Source organism: Labeo rohita, chromosome 14, assembly GCF_022985175.1.
Source record: "Labeo rohita strain BAU-BD-2019 chromosome 14, IGBB_LRoh.1.0, whole genome shotgun sequence".
Taxonomy (NCBI): domain Eukaryota; kingdom Metazoa; phylum Chordata; class Actinopteri; order Cypriniformes; family Cyprinidae; genus Labeo; species Labeo rohita.
The window spans coordinates 20,487,790-20,507,442 of record NC_066882.1 but is presented as its reverse complement, the minus strand read 5'-3'; the positions used below and the strand labels follow the sequence as shown (position 1 = coordinate 20,507,442).

At 36.3% G+C, this 19,653-nt stretch overlaps 1 protein-coding gene across 1 annotated transcript in view; it reads right to left on the bottom strand.

Annotated features, from left to right (window-relative positions):
• Nucleotides 1-1,611: 1,611 nt before the first annotated feature.
• The window catches only part of LOC127176604 (polycomb group RING finger protein 3), a 45,025-nt gene continuing 26,983 nt past the window's right edge, over nt 1,612-19,653 (bottom strand). Inside the window, exons 7-10 of the mRNA XM_051128366.1 lie at nt 17,920-18,008; nt 10,256-10,393; nt 6,413-6,493; nt 1,612-6,023 (exon numbers count right to left, since the gene is read on the bottom strand). Of these exons, the coding sequence (XP_050984323.1) occupies nt 5,976-6,023; nt 6,413-6,493; nt 10,256-10,393; nt 17,920-18,008 (356 nt within the window). The 3' untranslated portion in view covers nt 1,612-5,975. The remainder of the gene's footprint in view (nt 6,024-6,412; nt 6,494-10,255; nt 10,394-17,919; nt 18,009-19,653) is intronic.

Below are 19,653 nucleotides of genomic sequence, written 5' to 3'. Positions count from 1 at the left end.
TGAATTTACAGCTTCTTTTATACACAAAGCGCATACATGGATAAGACTATATGCTGGATGACAAGAGAAGGAAAAGGGATATAATGCTTAAGTGATAGTATTTCATCATGTTCGAGTCCTGTAAATATCAGTCAATCAAAGCATGTACAGATGAAGGCGGCGGCGAATCTCAACACGCTTTATATTTCAAATCGCTTCAGTCTTTACAGTATAAATAAATAACATTTAATGGGGGGAAACAGTTTGGACAGAGAAGTGTGATAAATATGGCTCATTTGGAGGTGCCACCATGAAGGTTGGTTTCCTAAAATCAGTCTTCAAATACATACCTGCGAATAATTGCAAAAACCGGTTTCCCAAACAAGCACCTGCTGCCAATTAAGACAGATTTCTTACAGGGATGTTGCAATGCTTTTAACTGACAGCAAACAATACCCACAGTGACATACCTGGCAACCACCGGCAAATCAGGCTCACAATCAATGCAACCTGAAAACTGACCAATCATAGTAGCTCAATCAATGCAACCTTAGAAAAGCCGCCCGCTAGCGCGGGATTGCGGTTTCTGTGTGTCGGTCTCATAGTCTGATTTTACAGACTCTCAGACATTAACGCAGAGTGCTCTTTAAACACATGGCTCTAGTGAGAATACAATCACGGCAGATGACTCAAAAGAGAGACAATCCTGACTCGAGAGAGTGACTGGAGAGAGATGATATACAGAATGAGAAATAAACCAAAATGGTGCCCTTTTAGGGCTGCTGTAAGCTTTTCAAAAGACAATAAATAAGAAGTGCTTTCCAGCGCAGCTGAAACCTCGCACAGTGGAGAAATGTAGAGTTCTTTTTATTGAAATGTTTTCTGTTGTTAGAAGTCACAAAGAGGTGAATCGGGAAACATGTCTAGGTCAAATTTCACTCCAAAGTTATTATATTTTACACATTTTTCACAAAATGAATCCTTTTCTTGGACCATTAATGGTATAGTTCTCCCAAAAATGAAAACTGTCATCATTCCCCCACCCTATAGTTGTTCCAAACCCATGTTTCTTTCCTCTGTTGAATATTAAAGAACATATTTTGAAGAATGTTGGTAACCAAAAGATTTCTTGTATCCATTAACTTACACTGTATGGGGAAAAAAACACTATGGAAGTCAACGGCTACCAGGAAATGAAAAAGACACGCATACAGGTTTAGAAAAACATGAGGAAGAATAAATGATGACAAAATTGTCATTTTTAGGTGAACTCTACCTTTGAGGTTTGTCACAACATGGCATTATTTTCCATGACAATTATGCAAAAATTGTCATTACTAGAACATATCTGGCTATTTTCCTTTTTTTTTTTTTTTTTTTTTTTTTTTTTTTTACATTGAATTGCATCAGCATAAACACCTAAGAAATATTACCATGTGTAAATAATTATATATACAGTTGAAGTCAAAAGTTTACATACACCTTGCAAAATCTGCAAAATGTTATTTTACCAAAATAAGAGCGACCATTCAGAAAAATCATTCAGTTCCCACAAATTCTTTGGTTTTTCAGCATTTTTGCCCTTTTCAACAATGACTATGTTTTTGAGATCTATCTTTTCACACTGAGGACAACTGAGGGACTCATATGCAAAAATTACTGAAGGTTCAAACACTCACTGATGCGCCAGAAGGAAAAACAACGCATTAAGTGCCGGAGGGTGAAAACTTTTGGAATTTGAAGATCACAGTAAATTTAACTTATTTTAACTTTAATTTGAGGAACATGTAAGTATCTTCTGTTGCTTTTGAAGAGCAGTACTAAATAAAAAAAAGGCAAAAAAGCAAAATGTACACATCCTCATTGTTCAAAAGTTTTCACCCCCAGCTCTTAATGCATCGTGTTTCCTTCTGAAGCACCAGTGAGCATTTTAACCTTCTGTAATAGTTGCATATGAGTCCCTCAGCTGTCCTCAGTGTGAAAAGATGGATCTCAAAATCATACAGTCATTGTTGGAAAGGGTTCAAATACACAAAAATGCTGAAAAATCACAAAATTTGTGGGACCTGAAGGATTTTTCTGAAGAACAGCGGGCAGCAAAAAAAAAACAGCTGTTGATCATTCAGGTAACAACACAGTATTAAGAATCAAGTGTATGTAAACTTTTGAACAAGGTCATATTTATAAATTCAACTATTATTTTTTCTTATGGACTATATGTAAACATCTTTCATGTAAAATATTTATTCAGGTCAGTACTAAATAAAAAACAACATGCATTTTGTATGATCCCTCTTTGTTTGGTAAAATTATCATTAAGTAGATTCTGCAAGGTGTATGGAAACTTTTGACTTCAACTGTATACTGTATTTTTTACATTGCAGTAATGAGATATTTTTGCATTACATTAATGACAGTTGGAGGAAAATGTGTTGTTAAAAACATCATGCTGTCTGTTATACAACAGCAAAATATAACTTCTTTTTTTATATATATTGGGTGAAATACAACACAGACATGTTACAGATATTTTCCTGAGATTCACCTACGGATCATCCTCTGATATCATCTCTACATCTCCAGCTTTGTAGCTCAGTTTCGAATTTCAAAATCAGTCACGGAGCACCATTGTCACAGGGCCACACGCTGCCAAAAAAACTAGCAAACGGAAATGATAAGAAGACCAGCCTCCAGTCTTGGCAACTTCAGTCTGGACACAGTCCACAGCCTCTAAAGCAGTAAAGCAGGTCTCTAGTAAGCTTCTTACAGCCTGCCTGTCAAGTGAAGTAGCGCTGATGTCTCAATGCAAGCCTGATAACACGGCCCAACCATCGATCCATCCCAATACTGCGCAGTATAGCGAATCTACACACCTCTCATGCACAATGAGGCCCTGGGAGAGCAAAAAAACCCTGTCTTCCGACTTGCCTTCAAATTGGAACAACCACACTGAGATTTGCGATAGAGGTTTAACAATACAGTTCCAGAACAAGTTGCTATGTTCAAATCCTGGGATGATCGAGCAATGCTGTGGAAATTATATACGACAGGGTTTACTCTAAATGCCGGCAGATGACAACGACGGTGTTATTTTGCCATTTAAGACTCAGGACAGCAGTAAACGAAAATTCATGAATCCACATCCAACTTTTCTAAGACAGGCTGTGAAAACAAGTTTCACAAGACCTGAGAGCACCAAACATGTCAAAAAGCTAGGTATGATGAATACAGGTGTTTTAAGACTCGCTCCTGGTCTGCACCATGTTTAGTTCAGTTTATTTCGGTACAAAACATTAGCACCAGTTATTGGCTCAAATGGGAGAAACACCAGCAAACACCAGCACAAAAAATGGCAACGACCTCTTCAACCCCACAAAAAAAAATATAGTGAGTAACAGTAAAATCATGCATTTGTTGCATTTTCATCACCAGGAATAAACCTGCAGTCTGTGTTTGGAACGCTAGCCATATAAATGTTCGCGTTAAACGGCTGATACATACAAGAACGCAATATTGAAACCAAGACATCATCCTCTTTACAACAGCATACTGGTGATGCAATAAAGCAATATGCAGTGAAGCTGAATACAGAATGCATACTGAGATAATTCACATTATGAGAGCGAAAAAAGACTCGCGGCCAAATGAAACTTTGTTTCTATGCAAGACTGCAGTACTGGATGAACAAAACGTCAGTAATGATGAGATCCAGAGAGATTTGGTCAAGCTGGTTTGGCGTTTACCCGTGTAAAAGTTGACCGCTATAGTGAATGACGCAGGTCTGCTCATTGTTTTAAAGTAAAAACAGATTTTTAAAGTCAATGTTGGGATATAAAAAGTCAATTAGCTCTTTGAGAAAGGTTTAGACCTTAGAAATCTGATTAGAGCCCTTAAATGTTTGATCAGTTGGGGGCAATTTGCCTCCAAACATCAACTATGGAAATTAAAATGACTATAATTGAGGGCTCACAAAAACAATCAATTTCAACAACCAGCCAAATTTCATTAAACTTGAAAAATCGTACATATAAAACTCTAATCTCAATTTGCCAAACGCTGTTTGCATTCTGCCATTCATGCAGCTTGCCATCCGGAATAGAGTGAAGGAACATGAAGCCTTTGGCACTAAAGACAGTGATAAAACAAATAACTGTACAATACATATGGACGGTTACTTGTGGGTTACATTCGTACTGCGGAGGAGCGGAGAACTGACATCACGTCATTGTAAGGACTGAATGTTTCATATTTTTTCTCAATTAAAAGGTAATGCATTGCATATATGACATTGAGGCTGTGGGATTATATGACTGGACATACATGTACATGAGGGGTTGGCTGTTTATGAAAGCAAGTTAGAGATATTAACATATTAGGGATTCATTCGAACGCATCCTTAATGATTCTAGAGCTGTAAATTAACATTTGGGAGGATCAAATGATTAAAAGCACCTTTCCAGAAATCGATTTCAATCACTGATGCATTTAATTAGATACATAAAAATCCTCCTTAATTAAAGAGAACTAAAATATAAGCTTTTTGCATCATAAAATGTCTAAAAAAAATAATGTACTGATAGGGTGAATTTCATAGCTCTTGTCAAATTGCTTGGGTCATATTTTACCCCAAAATCTAATGAAAAAAAGATAAATATTTATATATTTTTTTATAAAATTATTTTATAAAATAATAATAATTATTATTATTTTTATAATTAATTTATTAAATCATATTTAAGAAAAAGTAGAATGCTTTTAATGACCATTAAGATTTTTAGGTTATTTTCTTAATTAAATATTCACTAAAACGCAATGCAAATACAATTTTTTTAATTAAAAATTTGTATTTGTATAATTTAAATTGTATTTATACATCACAGATGTATAGACCATACTGTATAATAATAAATAATAATTCAAAGCTTTTACTGTAACACACAGTTTCAAAATGAGAAAAAATAAAAATCATAAAAACATACAGATGCGTTATGATAATGTCTGAATTTGGATAGGGGATTTGCGCAATTGTCATTAAAATAATGGCAAAAACAAATCTTAATGGTCCCAAAACCAAGCTTCGTTTTCTTTAAGCAAAATACACATTTTTTCTTTTGATTTTGGAGTGAAAATATTTCATGAGATTCACCCAGTTTGGAATCTACTTGAATTTAGCTGAATATTCATGTCTTTTCCATGTAGCCACATAAACGTGGGCCAAAAAAATAGCACTTTTGGAAACCCACTCTAAACGGTCTCTATTTTTCTAGCCTTTTAGTCTTTCACACACACTTTCAATACGTCTTTCATCCCTTCTCTCCACCAACAACTTTTATATACAATATTGGTAAATAGAACATAAATACTACACATAAATTTGCCTATTCACAATTCCACTCGTAGCGACGCCGAAAAGTAAAGAAAGAAACCGCTCTGAAATAATACACTCATATAAACTGCTTTATATAAGCTTAGAAAGGCTCTGCGCTCCCGAGAAGTGTTGGGTAAGACCTGAGAGAGAGCGGTCAGTACGAAACGCCTCCTCTCTTCTGGTTAGCAGTGTAAAAGTGGACACTTCCACGGAGGACGGCAGACACCGAGCACCAGCCCATAATTGAAGTGGGAACAAAGTCCAATGGTACAAAAAACTGTTAAACCTTTTCTCATGACCTTTTTTTTTTGTCTTTTTTTGTTTTAATAGTGTAAACAGCGCACCAATAGGGTCTTGGTTCCACTTCTCTCATCTATACAAAAGTATAAATATATGCTTTCTCTCAATTTTTCACATATCTAGGACATATAGCGGACGAACAGACAGAGAAAAGCGGTTGTTCCCGTAAGTCGCCAGTGTCGCAGTGGCTGTGCTGGTTTTGTTGTTTGCTGGCTCGTATCTGTGTTGACGGGTGTTTGTTTGGTGTGGGCGTTGATGGTCTCTGCATATATAGCACGTAGCACAGTCCTCAGCCACTGGGCCAAAACAACCAAGCGTTTTTGTCCAACTACAGCAGATCCATTTTGGGTCTGTAATGAAGGAGGAGGGGGGATTTCTGGAACGCACACAAAACACACAAGCATTCATGTGACTGAAGTCATAGAGCCACTAGAACAGAAACAAAGGCACAGACAGTCAAGTGCATCTATTGTTTATGCAATGGCATTTCAGACAGGCAGGATTAGATATGCAACCAGCATCTCTGCATTAAAATGTCAATTTCTGACTCGCTGTTCAATGAACATTGCTCATGATGGAAGAGATGAATATATAATACTGGTCAAGAAAATTTCAAATACTGTACTTGATTATGCATGCATGAAAATTATGCAAATTATCCATGCATGTATAGAAAGTGACATGCACATCAGTATGGCAAATGGGAAGACTAAACCAGGCTAATGTACGGCAAGCATGCATGCACACAAATTTACCACTGATTACCTTAAATCTCCATCTTGTTACCACAACAAATTTCAAAGTATGGTCCTTGCCCAAGATTTCTTCATTGCATAAGATGTCCAGCTGTGAATAAGCACACAAATATAGCAAACAAACCCAAAATGATACAAAGGTCTAAACAAAACTGTTTTCAATGATCTTAAAGGGTACTATTAAAAGGTTACTTCACCCCAAAATGAAAATTTTGTCATTAATCACTTACCCCCGTGTCATTCCAAAACTGTAGAAGCTTTGTTTGTCTTTGAAACACTATTTTAGATATTTTGGATGAAAACCAGGAAGCTTTTGACTGTTCCATTGACTGCCGGCAAGTAAATACCAATGTCAAGGCCCAAAAAGATGTGAAAGACATCATCAAAATAGTCCATCTGCCATCAGTCGTTCAATCTGAATTTTATGAAGCGACGAGAATACTTTTTGTATCAGACAAGACAAGATTTTTTTTTAACTTTTCTTAAGAAATCCTCAATGATGAAATATGTAGGGAAAATAGTCTTTTATTCAACTGAAAAAGAAAAAATGCAAAAATAAAAACAAACAAAAAAAAAGTAGGTGCATTTTGAACTTTATGAAACTAAACTTCCATTTTAATGAATTATGTGCAGTAATAAACAACATTTAAACAAGAGCTTCATGATTATGAATAAACTGAGAATCCCGTAAAAATAACGTAATTTACTAGTGGTTCTGACAAATTGTTCACTGCGTAAGTCTTTTAAAAACATATATTCATTTAAACAAAATAAACATTGTAAATTTTTTTTAAAAAAAGTCTTCATGTCTCACTTCATTAAGACTCGTTCGACTATTGAAATCTCCTTGATTCAATGACATAATTTTTTTAAACGGGCAGTTCCCGCCACCTCCTGGCGGAAGAAGATAAGCGTTACAATACATACAAGTGTTAAGATACTTTCGTTTTGATTGCTACTGTAGACAGTAAGTGTTTATACCCAAACTATAAACTTTTATCCCAGTACTTCTATTACTTAACACAGAAATAATGATTATAATGTGGTTGAAAAGACTGTCTGTGTTGCTCTTTCACATTTACCCCGACTCTCTGATTCATTAACAATGGCTGCGACAAAACGTGCTTCTCACGCTCCACTGACACTGGCGATGTGAAACAGTCGTAATAGACATAGCTCAATCGTTGTCATTCAGGAATAAGATTGCGTGGGTGTTTGAAGTCTCGATATTTTAAGGATTAATCGTGCAGCTCTAATGTAAACACTGCAAACTGATATTTCACAAGATCTCGCAAGACACATCGGAGCTCGTCACATTCCTATCATTCATACTTTTCTGGGCCTTGACAGTGGTATTTATTTGGCAGTCAATGGGACAGTCAAAATCCCCCCAGTTCTCATCCACAATATCTTAAATTGTGTTCCGAAGATGAACAAAGCTTTTATTAGTTTGGGACGACATGGGGATAAGTGATTCATGACAAAATTTAAATTTTGGGGTGGAGTAATCCCCTAATAAGTCAGCTGATCATAATTGCACAATAAACTGAATAGAACCCTTATAAGGGATGGCTCAGCACTGCAAAAAGATGCTTTTCTTCTTCAAGTAAAAATTATCTTGTTTTCAGAAAAAAAATAAATAAATAAAAATCTTTTTTTCTGAAAACAAGACCATTTTTACTCGTCTACAAAATCCTTCTTGATTTAAGAAGTTTTAGATATTTTGGCTGGAAACAAGACAAAAAAATCTAAGTAAGAAAAGCATTTTTTGCTGTGAGGATGGTCAAAGTGTCTAGTTGGCCATCCTGCATGATTCTTGGTGAGCTTATCTTGATTATTTTTACAGTCATAGTTCACCCAAAAATGAAAATTCTGTCATTAATTACTCACCCTTAAGTCATTTCAAACCCGTAAGACCTTTGTTCGTCTTCAGAACACAAGTTAAGATATTTTATTGAAATCCGAGCGCTTCTGACCCTGCATAGACAGCAACACAACTACCACACTCAAGGACCAGAAAGGTAGTATATGGACATTGTTGAAACAGTCGAACACGGAAGAAATGAAATTGTTGAATAAAATTGTTATTTGTTGTCTTTGCGCACAAAAAGTATTGTCGTAGCTTCATGAAATTACTGGTGAACCACTGATGTCACATGGACTATTTTATCAGTGCCTTGAACATTGTAGTTGCATCGCTGTTTATGCAGGGTCAGAAAGCTCTCGGATTTCATCAAAAATATCTTTATTTGTGTTCTGAAGATGAATGAAGGTCTTACAAGTTTGGAACGACATGAGGGTGAGTAATTAATGACAGAATTTTCATTTTTGGGTGAACTATCCTTTGAAGTTTAAACATTTATAGCAACCTCAGACCTCATGGAGAAGGTTTTAGCACACTTACAACTTTAGCATAACCATTACAGCAATCAAATTGAATTCACCGCCTCAAGTTAACATTTAGGCAATTACCGTCAGACTCAAATGAACATTTTCATGACATGAGTGGTAAGTTTTTAAGATAACTGTCAAGTTAAAAACATTAAAAATTCATCTCGAGACCTTATACCCCACAGCTGATAGTTGCTTTCAAAACATCTAGTTTTGCAGAGACACTCTGACATATTACAGAGCTAATCACCAAACAAATAAACTCTCTTTCTTTCTCTCTCTATACACATTTTTAAATTGTATTATTACTCATATGCTTGATTTTTTTTTTTTTTTTTTAACTTAGAACATAATTAGGACAATGCTCAAATGTACAGTTTATCAGCCATTATACAAAAATATGACCAGAGAATGCTGCAACTGACCAATCAGAATAAAGTAGTCCAGAGAACCGCATAATCAATTGCGTACAAACGTCTCTAGGGACAGGTGGGATTTTATGGTGTTTTACAGAAGAGTGACAGTCCTTTGTACACTCAAAATATTCAGTTCCACCTATTATTCAAGCCAAAACAAAAGACGCAAAACCTTTAATGCACATGAGCAGCCATAACCGCCCAGAGGATTATGTGTATCACAGTATAAGGGATGCAAATCTCTCTGGAATAGTGCACAGTGAAACACCAGTGCAGTGCATGTGTGTTTTGGCTCGCTGTGAGTAGAACGAGAGCAGCACGACCACAGCAACACCTGCTGGAGGCCACAAGCTCTCGGCACTATTCAGAGTTTTAAAGTCATGAAGGATGCGAGCCAGGGATGTTCAGAGACGGAAACGTCTGACAGTGAAACAATGAAACTTTTGATGCGTATTAGAATTTAGTTCTTCAAAGATTTTGCTTTTCTCATGTACTTCAAAGCAGAGCCGCTACACAAACGGAGTCGTATTTTTTTTATCTGTCTCCGAGCGATATTGTGCTGTTGGCAGCTATAACTCTCGATACTCGTGGAGAACAACAGGCATCTGACAGTATTATTGCGGGGGAAAGTTTTTGACGGATGTGTGCGGTGGAATAGCCCACACATTTCTAGCACAAAGGAGGAAAAAAACAGTGATGGAGCAGCAATAATTAGTCAAGTTTTGTGTTAAATTGCACTATGAGACGTTGGCAGGCTGCGAGATACATGACAGAGAGCAAATGATATTACAGGCTATTATTTGTCTCTGAAAATATGAGGCATGCTGAAAGCTTTGTGGGATTTGTGACAGCGCGGAGGAGCTTTGAAATCCTTGTGGTGACTCACGCAAGAGCCATTGTCGTGAAGGGAACGCCGATGCCGGCCGGCGTGGTGGCAAAGGTCTCTAACGAGTTAACTTCAGGGAAAAGGAAGATAATGGGTTTCGTCTCGAACTTTGCTTGCAGCATGAGGGCCTAAAGAGCTTCAGGTCTGGTGGATCACATACCTCATTGAAAGATGTCAGGTTTAGCTTCTTCGCGATGAACTTCTTGAGGTGGAGAACGGTCGCCTGAGCCGAACAACGAATCCACTTCCGCTTGAGTCCTCTGAGCTTACTGCTGTTACACTCCAGACAGATACTCACCTGAACAGACGAAAGCGAGAGAGAGAAAGTTTGACTTAGCACTGATAATCACATCCGATTGGAGCGCTTTGAAATAGTGAATCATTTTGCGATGCAAGGGTTACTGATATGGAGTTTCAAAAAGCTCTGTTTCACCCATCACTACATACTTTTTTAAAATCATTACAAGTGATGGCGAAATTCGAAAATGAATGGCTCTTTTAATTTCATCTGGTTTTTGCTATTAAATCGCGAGATTGAATTAATCTGTGCGGTTCCAGCATAAATGACTTAATTGATTTGGTTCATCTGTCCCTCTTTTCACATTTTCAGGCATGTTTACATGACACTGTCAGTACTAGCACTTTTCAACTACCTCTTCAGGAATATTACTATTTTCAAAGGTTTTCCAGGCCTGAAATTTCAAAAGCGCTTTAAGCACCTTGTATGAACTGGCACATTTAAGGCTCAGAAAGGTGAGGACAATATATGGACAAATAGTCCATTTGATATCTGTGGTTCAACCTTAATTTTATGAAGCTACAAGAATACATTTTGCATGCAAAGAAAACAAAAATAACAACTTTATTAAACAGTTGAACCACTGATGTCACATGGACTATTTTATTGATGTCCTTACTACCTTTCTGGGTCTTAAACGTTGTATGTGATGAAATGTGAGAGCTTTCTGACCCTGCAAAGACAGCAACACAGCCAAGGTTCATACAGGTACTGTAAAATGAAATTCCAGGGCTTTCAAGGCACTATTTTTTTGATTTTCAAGGACTTCAATCAGAGATCTCACTTAGGGTTTGATGTTTTCCACTGTTTAAGAAAAAAAAAAAGAAAGAAAAGAAGAAAAGATAGCGAAACCACTCCAAAATCCTGATCTGAAACAAATGATCCACGATTTGTGCTCTGAATTGAATCACATGATTCACAAACCTCGGAGCATGGATCGCTAATCATTCCATTTGCGGAATGATTCAGGAACCCGCTCTGAAGTTTCGATCTAAAGCAAAAGATTTGCGAACGAGCTTCTAAGTCCTTCTATAATGATTTGCGAACCATCATTTCAAATCAGGAGTGTGGATACGCAAAGTCCCAATCTGAATCAAATGATTTGCGAAACGCGAACTTCTGATCTAAATTAAATGATTCTTCATACGTGAGCGTAGTCCTGATCAAAATCAAATGATTCGCGATACACAATCCAGCTGGAGCACTTTGAAACAGCGAATCATTTTGCAACAAGGGTTACTGATTCGGAGTTTCGAAAAGCTCTGTTTCACCCATCACTACGTGCTTTTAAAATCATTACAAGCAATGACAAAGTTTTTGCTAGTGAATCGCTTGAAATGAATGATTGAAGTCACAGGTTTGAATCAATCTGTACGGTTCTAAAGTAAATGACTCAATTGATTTGGTTCATCTGTTCCTCTTTTCGTGTCTTCAGCCTGGTTTAAATGACACTGTCAGTACTACTACTTGCTTAGCTCGATAGTTTTATGACATTAACTGAATAAGCGAAAAAAGTATGTTTTTTTTAATTGCATGAAACAACGTGCTTATTGAAAAAAAAAAAAAAAAAAAAAACAAACAAACACTGATTTCATAGATAAAAAACATAGATCAAAAAGTGAAATTCAAGTGCTTCAAGCACTTAAAGCTCCTTGTACGAACCCTGGCAACTGACACATTTAAGGCACCGAAAGGTAGTAAGGACATTGTTAAAATAGTCCGTGTGATATCTGTGGTTCAACCTTAATTTTCTGAAACTACAAAAATACATTTTGCGTGCAAAGAAAACAAAAATAACAACTTTATTAACCGGTTGAACCACTGATGTCACATGGACTATTTTATTGATGTCCTTACTACCTTTCTGGGCCTTGAACGTGGTGGTTGAGCTGCTGTTTACTGAGGGACTCACAAACTTCATCAAAAATATCTTAATTTGTGCTCTGAAAATGAACGAGAGTCTTAAGAGTTTGGAACGTCATGAGGGTGAGTAATTAATGAGAGAATTTTCATTTTTGGGTGAACTATCCCTTTAACTGTAGACCTTGGCTGTTAGTGTAAACGCATCTTTATGCTACTGTCTCTGTAGAATGAATTTTTCATGTTAAAAGCGTCCGCTAAATGAATTAATGTCACTGCAAACCTAAACATAAACCCAGAAAGGTCATCAAGCCAAGAGTCTAAGTTAAGCAACATAATGCTAATTAAAAAAAAATGCATCACCACACAAACAAATACCATCGCCACCAACGCAATTTCCACAACAAAGCAGCAGGTGTCAGCGAGGGCTCTGCCATCTTTCAAAACTGAGCTGAGGGGTGAGTCGCCAGTGGACTGCGGTTGCCTCAGGCTGCCCGGCAGGTGCAGTGGCAGAGTGAGGGCTTCAGAGAGTCAAGACGCATTAAGGATTTCATGCCTCTCTCTCTCCCCGTCCCTCTGTCCTTCTGCCGATAAGTGACTGAGCAGTGCAGAGTGGCACAGCGGCCTATTTGGACCAGGCCTCACCAAGAACAGACAGTAATGGAGAAGGATGAGGAGGGGCAGCTGCGCCTGGCGGCTAAATGCCAGTCCATTTCAAGGGCAAACGGTGCCGAGAGAAAACAGAGGCTTTCTGAGGGCTACGTACAACCACATTCTTTACAAGAACAGTGTGCTGTAAATCGGAGATTTGCTCTGTTAAAGGTAGGTGGTGGTGAGATGTAATAAAAACATAGGCGCATTATTAAACACAAGCAAGGAACTTTGCTATTAGCTGCGTATGTGTGTGTGTGTGTGTGTGTGTGTGTGATTACTGGGTCATTACTGCACGGCCTGGGCTGCTATGCTCACCGCAAACAGTCACACAAATGACTAATGGTGAACTCACTCAACCAATTAAACCTCCAGACCCCAGAACGGCCGTATAAGAGGTCTTTTATTTGCAGCAGCCACCACAGAATATCCTTCGTTCCTGAAGATGCCACAAGCTGTTGATTATTGTTATTTAAAATCTAATTCTACAAGGGTAGATATTCTGGTTTGTGTGAAGTATCACTACAGGGTGGTATCTATCACATACTCACCATAATAATGTAAGCCCATATTCAGAGGTAATTTTAAAAAGGCCGTATTCTACACTTGCAGTGTTTTATAGTCCCCCTAGAACTAATCAAGGTCTCTTGCACCAAAATCAGTCAGTATAATTTCAAATATCCATTCTCTACCCTCTCTCTAGCCCTTAGAATTAAATCAGCTCTTTGTAATCTATTTTACAGGCAACTGGTGATATTCAATATGTGAACAAATCATTCTTATGCGTCATATGTTCTCAGTGACTCCTGTGATCTGAATTATACAAACTGGACTCATTTGGTCCTAGTGGTACTTCAGAGACTCACTCCACTATTTCAGACACATCAGACTCGCAATAATTTTGATTAACAACATGTGACGTGGTAACTATTATGTGAGGACCAAAAGTAACTACTGAAAATTTAATGTATAATTTTTTTTTTTTTTTTTTTTTTTTTTTTTTTTTTTTAAACAAAACACTTAAAAGACCCAGCTTGCAGAAATAAGTTGACTTCTCATTATTAAAGGTAAAAATTACAAATGTAAGGCAAAATAAACATGCTTTTAATTAGTTAAATGGAAAAAAATGACAATAATTTTAAATTAACTATTTTAAACCTTTAATTTAAAATAGATGCAGGTTGAATCGGACCAAGCAAATTCTGACTCACAAGCCGTCGATTAGATTCAATTCAATATTGATTATTTTGGATATATATCAGGTGCCAAACTTTCTCAAGGACTAAAAAACTAATTAAAATTAAATTAAATTAAAAACTAATTAAACTAATGCTGTAAAATATAAATGAGGATCAGTTGGTACTACATTACTATAATATTAAAGGTCAAAATTAACTGATTTATATGGAAATGCTTAAATGACAGTACTCGGTAAAGTTGTGAATTTTTTATAATAATAAAGATACAATTACATAATTATATTTCTACTCCAATTCATTTTTTGAAATATAAACAAATTCATAAATCATAAAAACTTGACGGATTTCTTCAAGTGTAAATTAAACATTGAGGTAACAGTAACACAAAATATAATGAATATTATATGGTGCATATATGGCATATATTTAGCAAATAACAAGTTTACATTGGAGTTGGATGGAAGGTGTGCTACAATGTTCTGTTCATTAACTGAAAACAGGCTAGGGTAATCGATTCTTGGGATTTAACAATTTTACGTTTTGTAAAAACAGGAATCGATTAAAATAGAGAATTCAGTATTTTTTACCCAGCCCTTCTTTTAACAGTGAAGTGCAACATTCTGCAGCAATAGTACTAAATAAAACATTAATGTGAATCACTCGGTCTGAATGATTTCAAAGACTGGACTGAATTGCTCCCAGTGTTGAAGTAAACAGTTCAGAGAAGCACTAAACTGACTCTTTTGGACAAGTCAGCCTTTCAATGATCTCAATTTATAACAATCATCATGTGATGATTATTGTCTGAGGCCAAAAAATAACCACTGAACCACCATTTCATAAACCAATTGTTAAAAACTAAAAACGGCTCAAATGATCCAGTTTGCAGAATTCCCATCATTTAAAGCAATCCTGTAATTTACATCAATTCAAAATGATGAAGCATAATGCTTGTAATTAATTAAACAGAGAAAAATAATTAGGAAGTTAATGGACAATTTTATGGACATTGAATCCCCACTTTCCACAAGTTGGTATGATTCTTTAGGGTCTTCATGAAATGTCTGCAACACACTTTGTTTAAAATTCTTCAATCGTCATGTAAACCACTTCTTTTACTTTTTCAAAAACAGCTCTATTCACAGCAACCATTTTGGTGCATGTCTCTTTTTTTGGCCTTTTTTTTTTTCATACTTTTTAACCATAGACTGTAAAAAAATATGGACGTAGTGTCTGTGACGTCACCCGTAGGTTTCTGAAGAGCATTTTTGAAGCTCTTAGCGGGCGGGAGTTGGCTGTCGCCATCTTGGAATAGCGTCGCTGCACGTCACTCCCGGATAATCGAAAATGGCTAAAGAGGCGGGACGTGGGTGGAGCTGGTTGCTGAAACCACGCCCACCTAGCATGACTGTGATGACAAGAGTGGCAATCCACCTGTCACTCAAGTGGCCACACCCTAAATTATGCAGAACTTTAAGGCTTAATCTAATTTAAAAGGATGGGTTATAAAAAAAAATTCAACGCCCTCACAATTGATATGAAGGGAAAAATTAGCTATATAGACCAAAAACACTTTTTGTACCAGGCTGTAAACTTTTTTTTTTCTGCTGTAAAGTTGGGCATTTTAACATGGGGAGTCTATGGGATTGACTCCCTTTTGGAGCCAGTCTAGCGGCCAGTCGATGAATTGCAGTTTAAGTCACTTTTGTGTTGGTTTCAATAGAGAGAGCGAGAGGTTACTGCTTGTTTTTAACAGACAGGACAGTGGAGAATGACAGGAAAGTGGGCGGTGCTAAATATGCTAATACAGGACCATCTGTAAGGGCCTGAGCAGTATGACATCATACTGCAAAAAAAAAAAAAAAAAAAAAAAAGGAGTGAATGGATTATCATTGTATGGTAATTGTGTCCACACACTGCTAAGACATATTAATATGCAAACCGATGTCCAATGTCCGATGTCCCCTTTAAACCAGATACAGAGTGAATTTTACCCAGCAATTTTTATATTAGCAGTGGAGTTAAATTTTCTGCACAAATGGTACTAAATAAATATCGGTAAAGCACTCTATTAATAAATCCATTTAATTCGTTTCTGCACGGGCTGGTTCTTTTTGGCCCCAATTCTCCTCACAAGGTCACACCGGACAGCTCTGACCTACAGACACATTAGCAGAAGTGTTCCACAGCCATCCGAGTGTAGCTGAACGAGCGCTGCTGAAATTTTTATTCACTTTTTACATTATATATGAGGCCAAAGTGCCTGTCTCAGCTTTACTACAGCAGACCACATGAACAGACAATCTGTCCTCACATTTTTGCAAGACAACTCATGACCACAGGACATCAGTAACTCTGAAATCTTCATCGATCTCTTCCTCCAACAAACAAGAACAAACACCCATACTTAAGCCATTCACACCCTAGCATAATGTCTCCATACCTTCTGTTCTTATCTGTGCTTCTGCTCTATAAATCTTACTCACACACTCCACTAGGGATTCTTAGATCACAGTATAAGTTACTTTATGAGTTGTTTTTGCTGGAAATGCAATCATTGCAAAAAACGGTATACATTTTAATATTGCCAACCATGCAAATACATCTAAGATGGTATATGCAGCATAACTCACAGAACACCCTACACTTGGCATCACAACCTGTATAAGGAAAAGAATCTGTATTCTGAATGCAGAAGCAGTGAGTAGACAGCAGCCGCACAACCTTCTGTTATTACATTATTAAAAAGCTCAGAGGAGAGCAGGAATACAAACTCCCCTATATAAGAGTCTTTAATGAAACTACCATCCCTCTAAAACACTGAAATGGCTTTACATTAAAGTCTGAACACAGACTGGATATTACAGACAGGAAGGGCAGAGCATTTGACATGATATATATATATATATATATATATATATATATATATATATATATATATGTTTTGTTTTTTTTTTTTTTTTAGATAAAACTAAATGCACTATGCAATGATAATAGTAAACAATATTATGCTACACATGACCTCATGAGAAGTCATGTACACGTTCAATTTAATAACTTATTTAAATTTAAAAAAATTAATTTAAAAAAATAATCTAAAGAATAATTATTAAATACATATTGAAATGCAACACTTTAAATGAGTAACTAGATTTAAACTAAATCATTTGATTTAAAAAACAAACAAACAGATCTTTAACTTGTAATAATATTTTTGATGCCTTTTTGTCAGCCTTGGTGAACATAAGCAACTTCTTTCAAAAAATATTTTTTATGAAAGTTTGTAACAAAAATGTCTTAATGAAAAAAAATTGTTATAAGTTTATATAACTGGTTCATTCATCACTCATTACATTATAATACATTATGGGAGTTGTTATTCTATGCTGGATCCGCTGTTGTACACTGGGAAATATATCAAGAGTTAATTTGCAAAAACAGACAATTTTCAAAAAATCATGTTTTTTCATTGTGCATCCCAATTAATCTTGATCAAAATTCAGTTGTGTTATTTTGATTAAGAAAAAAATACAGCTAACTAACACAATAAAACAAAATAAAAACATGACAACATAATAAAAAAAAAAAAGATTTATGAAAATGTAAAAAAAACAAGTTATCTGTTTTTTGCAAATAAACACTTCATATGTCAACCATGTATTCCAAAGTACAGTACACTGCATAAACAGACTAGTACAGTAGTAGGATATTCCAAACATAGCCCTAATGCGTTCTTACTAACTAGGTCACGCCAACAGAACGTGAGGCTCCCTTGTGGGACATTAATACGGTCAGATGGATACGGGGGAAATCTACCTGCTCATCACTACGATGGTAGTCATTGTCCTCCTCTGCCTTCTCATCTCCTGCTTCCTTATTGGCTGTATCTTCTGATTTCAGGTCACCTGGTAAAGTAAAACGTAAAAGAAAATTAACAAGACGGTCTCCAGACAACTATGAGAATCACTGTTATTATGCACCTCCATCCATCCAAAATTCTGCTTTCAAAATAATGTAGAAATAAAAACATGCATTTCTTTCCAAACATCATCTTTGCATTTTAAAACAATGTTATAATTCGTATTGAAGGGTTAGTTCATTTTCAGAATAAAAATTTCCAGATAATTTATGTCATCTAAGATATTTATGCCTTTCTTTCTTCCGTCAAAGAGGAAGGTTTTTGAAGAAAACATTCTGGATTTTTCTCCAAATAGTGGACTTCAATGGGGAACAAGGTGGATGAAGGTCCATACTGCAGATTCAATGCAGCTTCAAAGTGCTCTACGCGATCCCAGCCAATTTTGTGCATCACGTAGTCACGTAGTCACGTTAGAAAGGTCACGAGTGACGTTGGCAGAAGTACCGACCGTGTTTACAAAACAAACATGGAAAGAAAGTCAAATGCCCTTTACAAAAAAAGGTAACACAACACCCTACCCTACATTTTTGAACCGAAATAGATGAAGAACTGACAACACATGACCCTTCCAACATGATTATGTAATGCATGAAGTTGAGCTGGTGCAAGACAAGCATTTGTGGTTAAAAAGTATACATTTATTTTTTTTTAGAAAATGCATGATCGTTTCACTAGATAAGACCCAAGACCCTTATTCCTCGGCTGGGATTGTGTAGAGCCTTTTGAAGCTGCATTGAAACTGCAGGTTGGACCTTCAACCTGTTGGCCACTATTGAAGTCCACTATGTGGAGAAAAATCCTGGAACGTTTTCCTTGAATACCTTAATTTCTTAGCAACTGAAGAAAGTAAGACGTACATTATCAGGAAATTTTTATTCTGGATATGATCTAATCCTTAAAAATTCTAAGAATTCTCAGAGCTGGAATTATACTAAGTACAAGTTTGTGACTCTGGGAAGAGTTTCTTCATTACACAGCAGAGATATTCATCAAACACAAAAAAGCAATTATCTCAACCTGTTCCTCCACGCATTCGCTAGTCTCCAAAACAAGTCTGCACCTCATCAATAGAAACAGATTAATTTGTGATTCAACCTGCCTAAAGAACGCTTCAACACCTCAGACAGGGAGACAGCTGCCCACTGATCAGGTCAGAAACTAGGGCTGCATCTCATTACAGATTTATGGAAGCCTAAAAATACTCTGCTTTATTAATATTTATGAGAGGGATTCAATATAACCTATACTACCATTCAAAAGTTTGGGGTCGGTAAGATTTCTTTAATTTTTTAATCAATACTTCTATTTAGCAAAAAAGCAGTGACATTTATAATGTTGCATCACAGGAATAAATTACATTTGAAAAATGTATTAAAACAGAAAATTGTTGAGAATAGGATTTTTTTTCTGTGGCTGTTGACAGCAGGTCACAGATGCAGTCAATACAGTTTAACTATGAATAATTTGCATTTAAATCCTTAAAGCAACATTTTATTAAATATCAACAAAATCGGCCAATGCGGGATGGAATTAGATACACATGACCAGTACAGTAGAGTATGGTTGACTTATTTTACTGCATTTCAACGAATGACTGTCCACACACCCTCATGGTTTTGTATGAGGGGCTG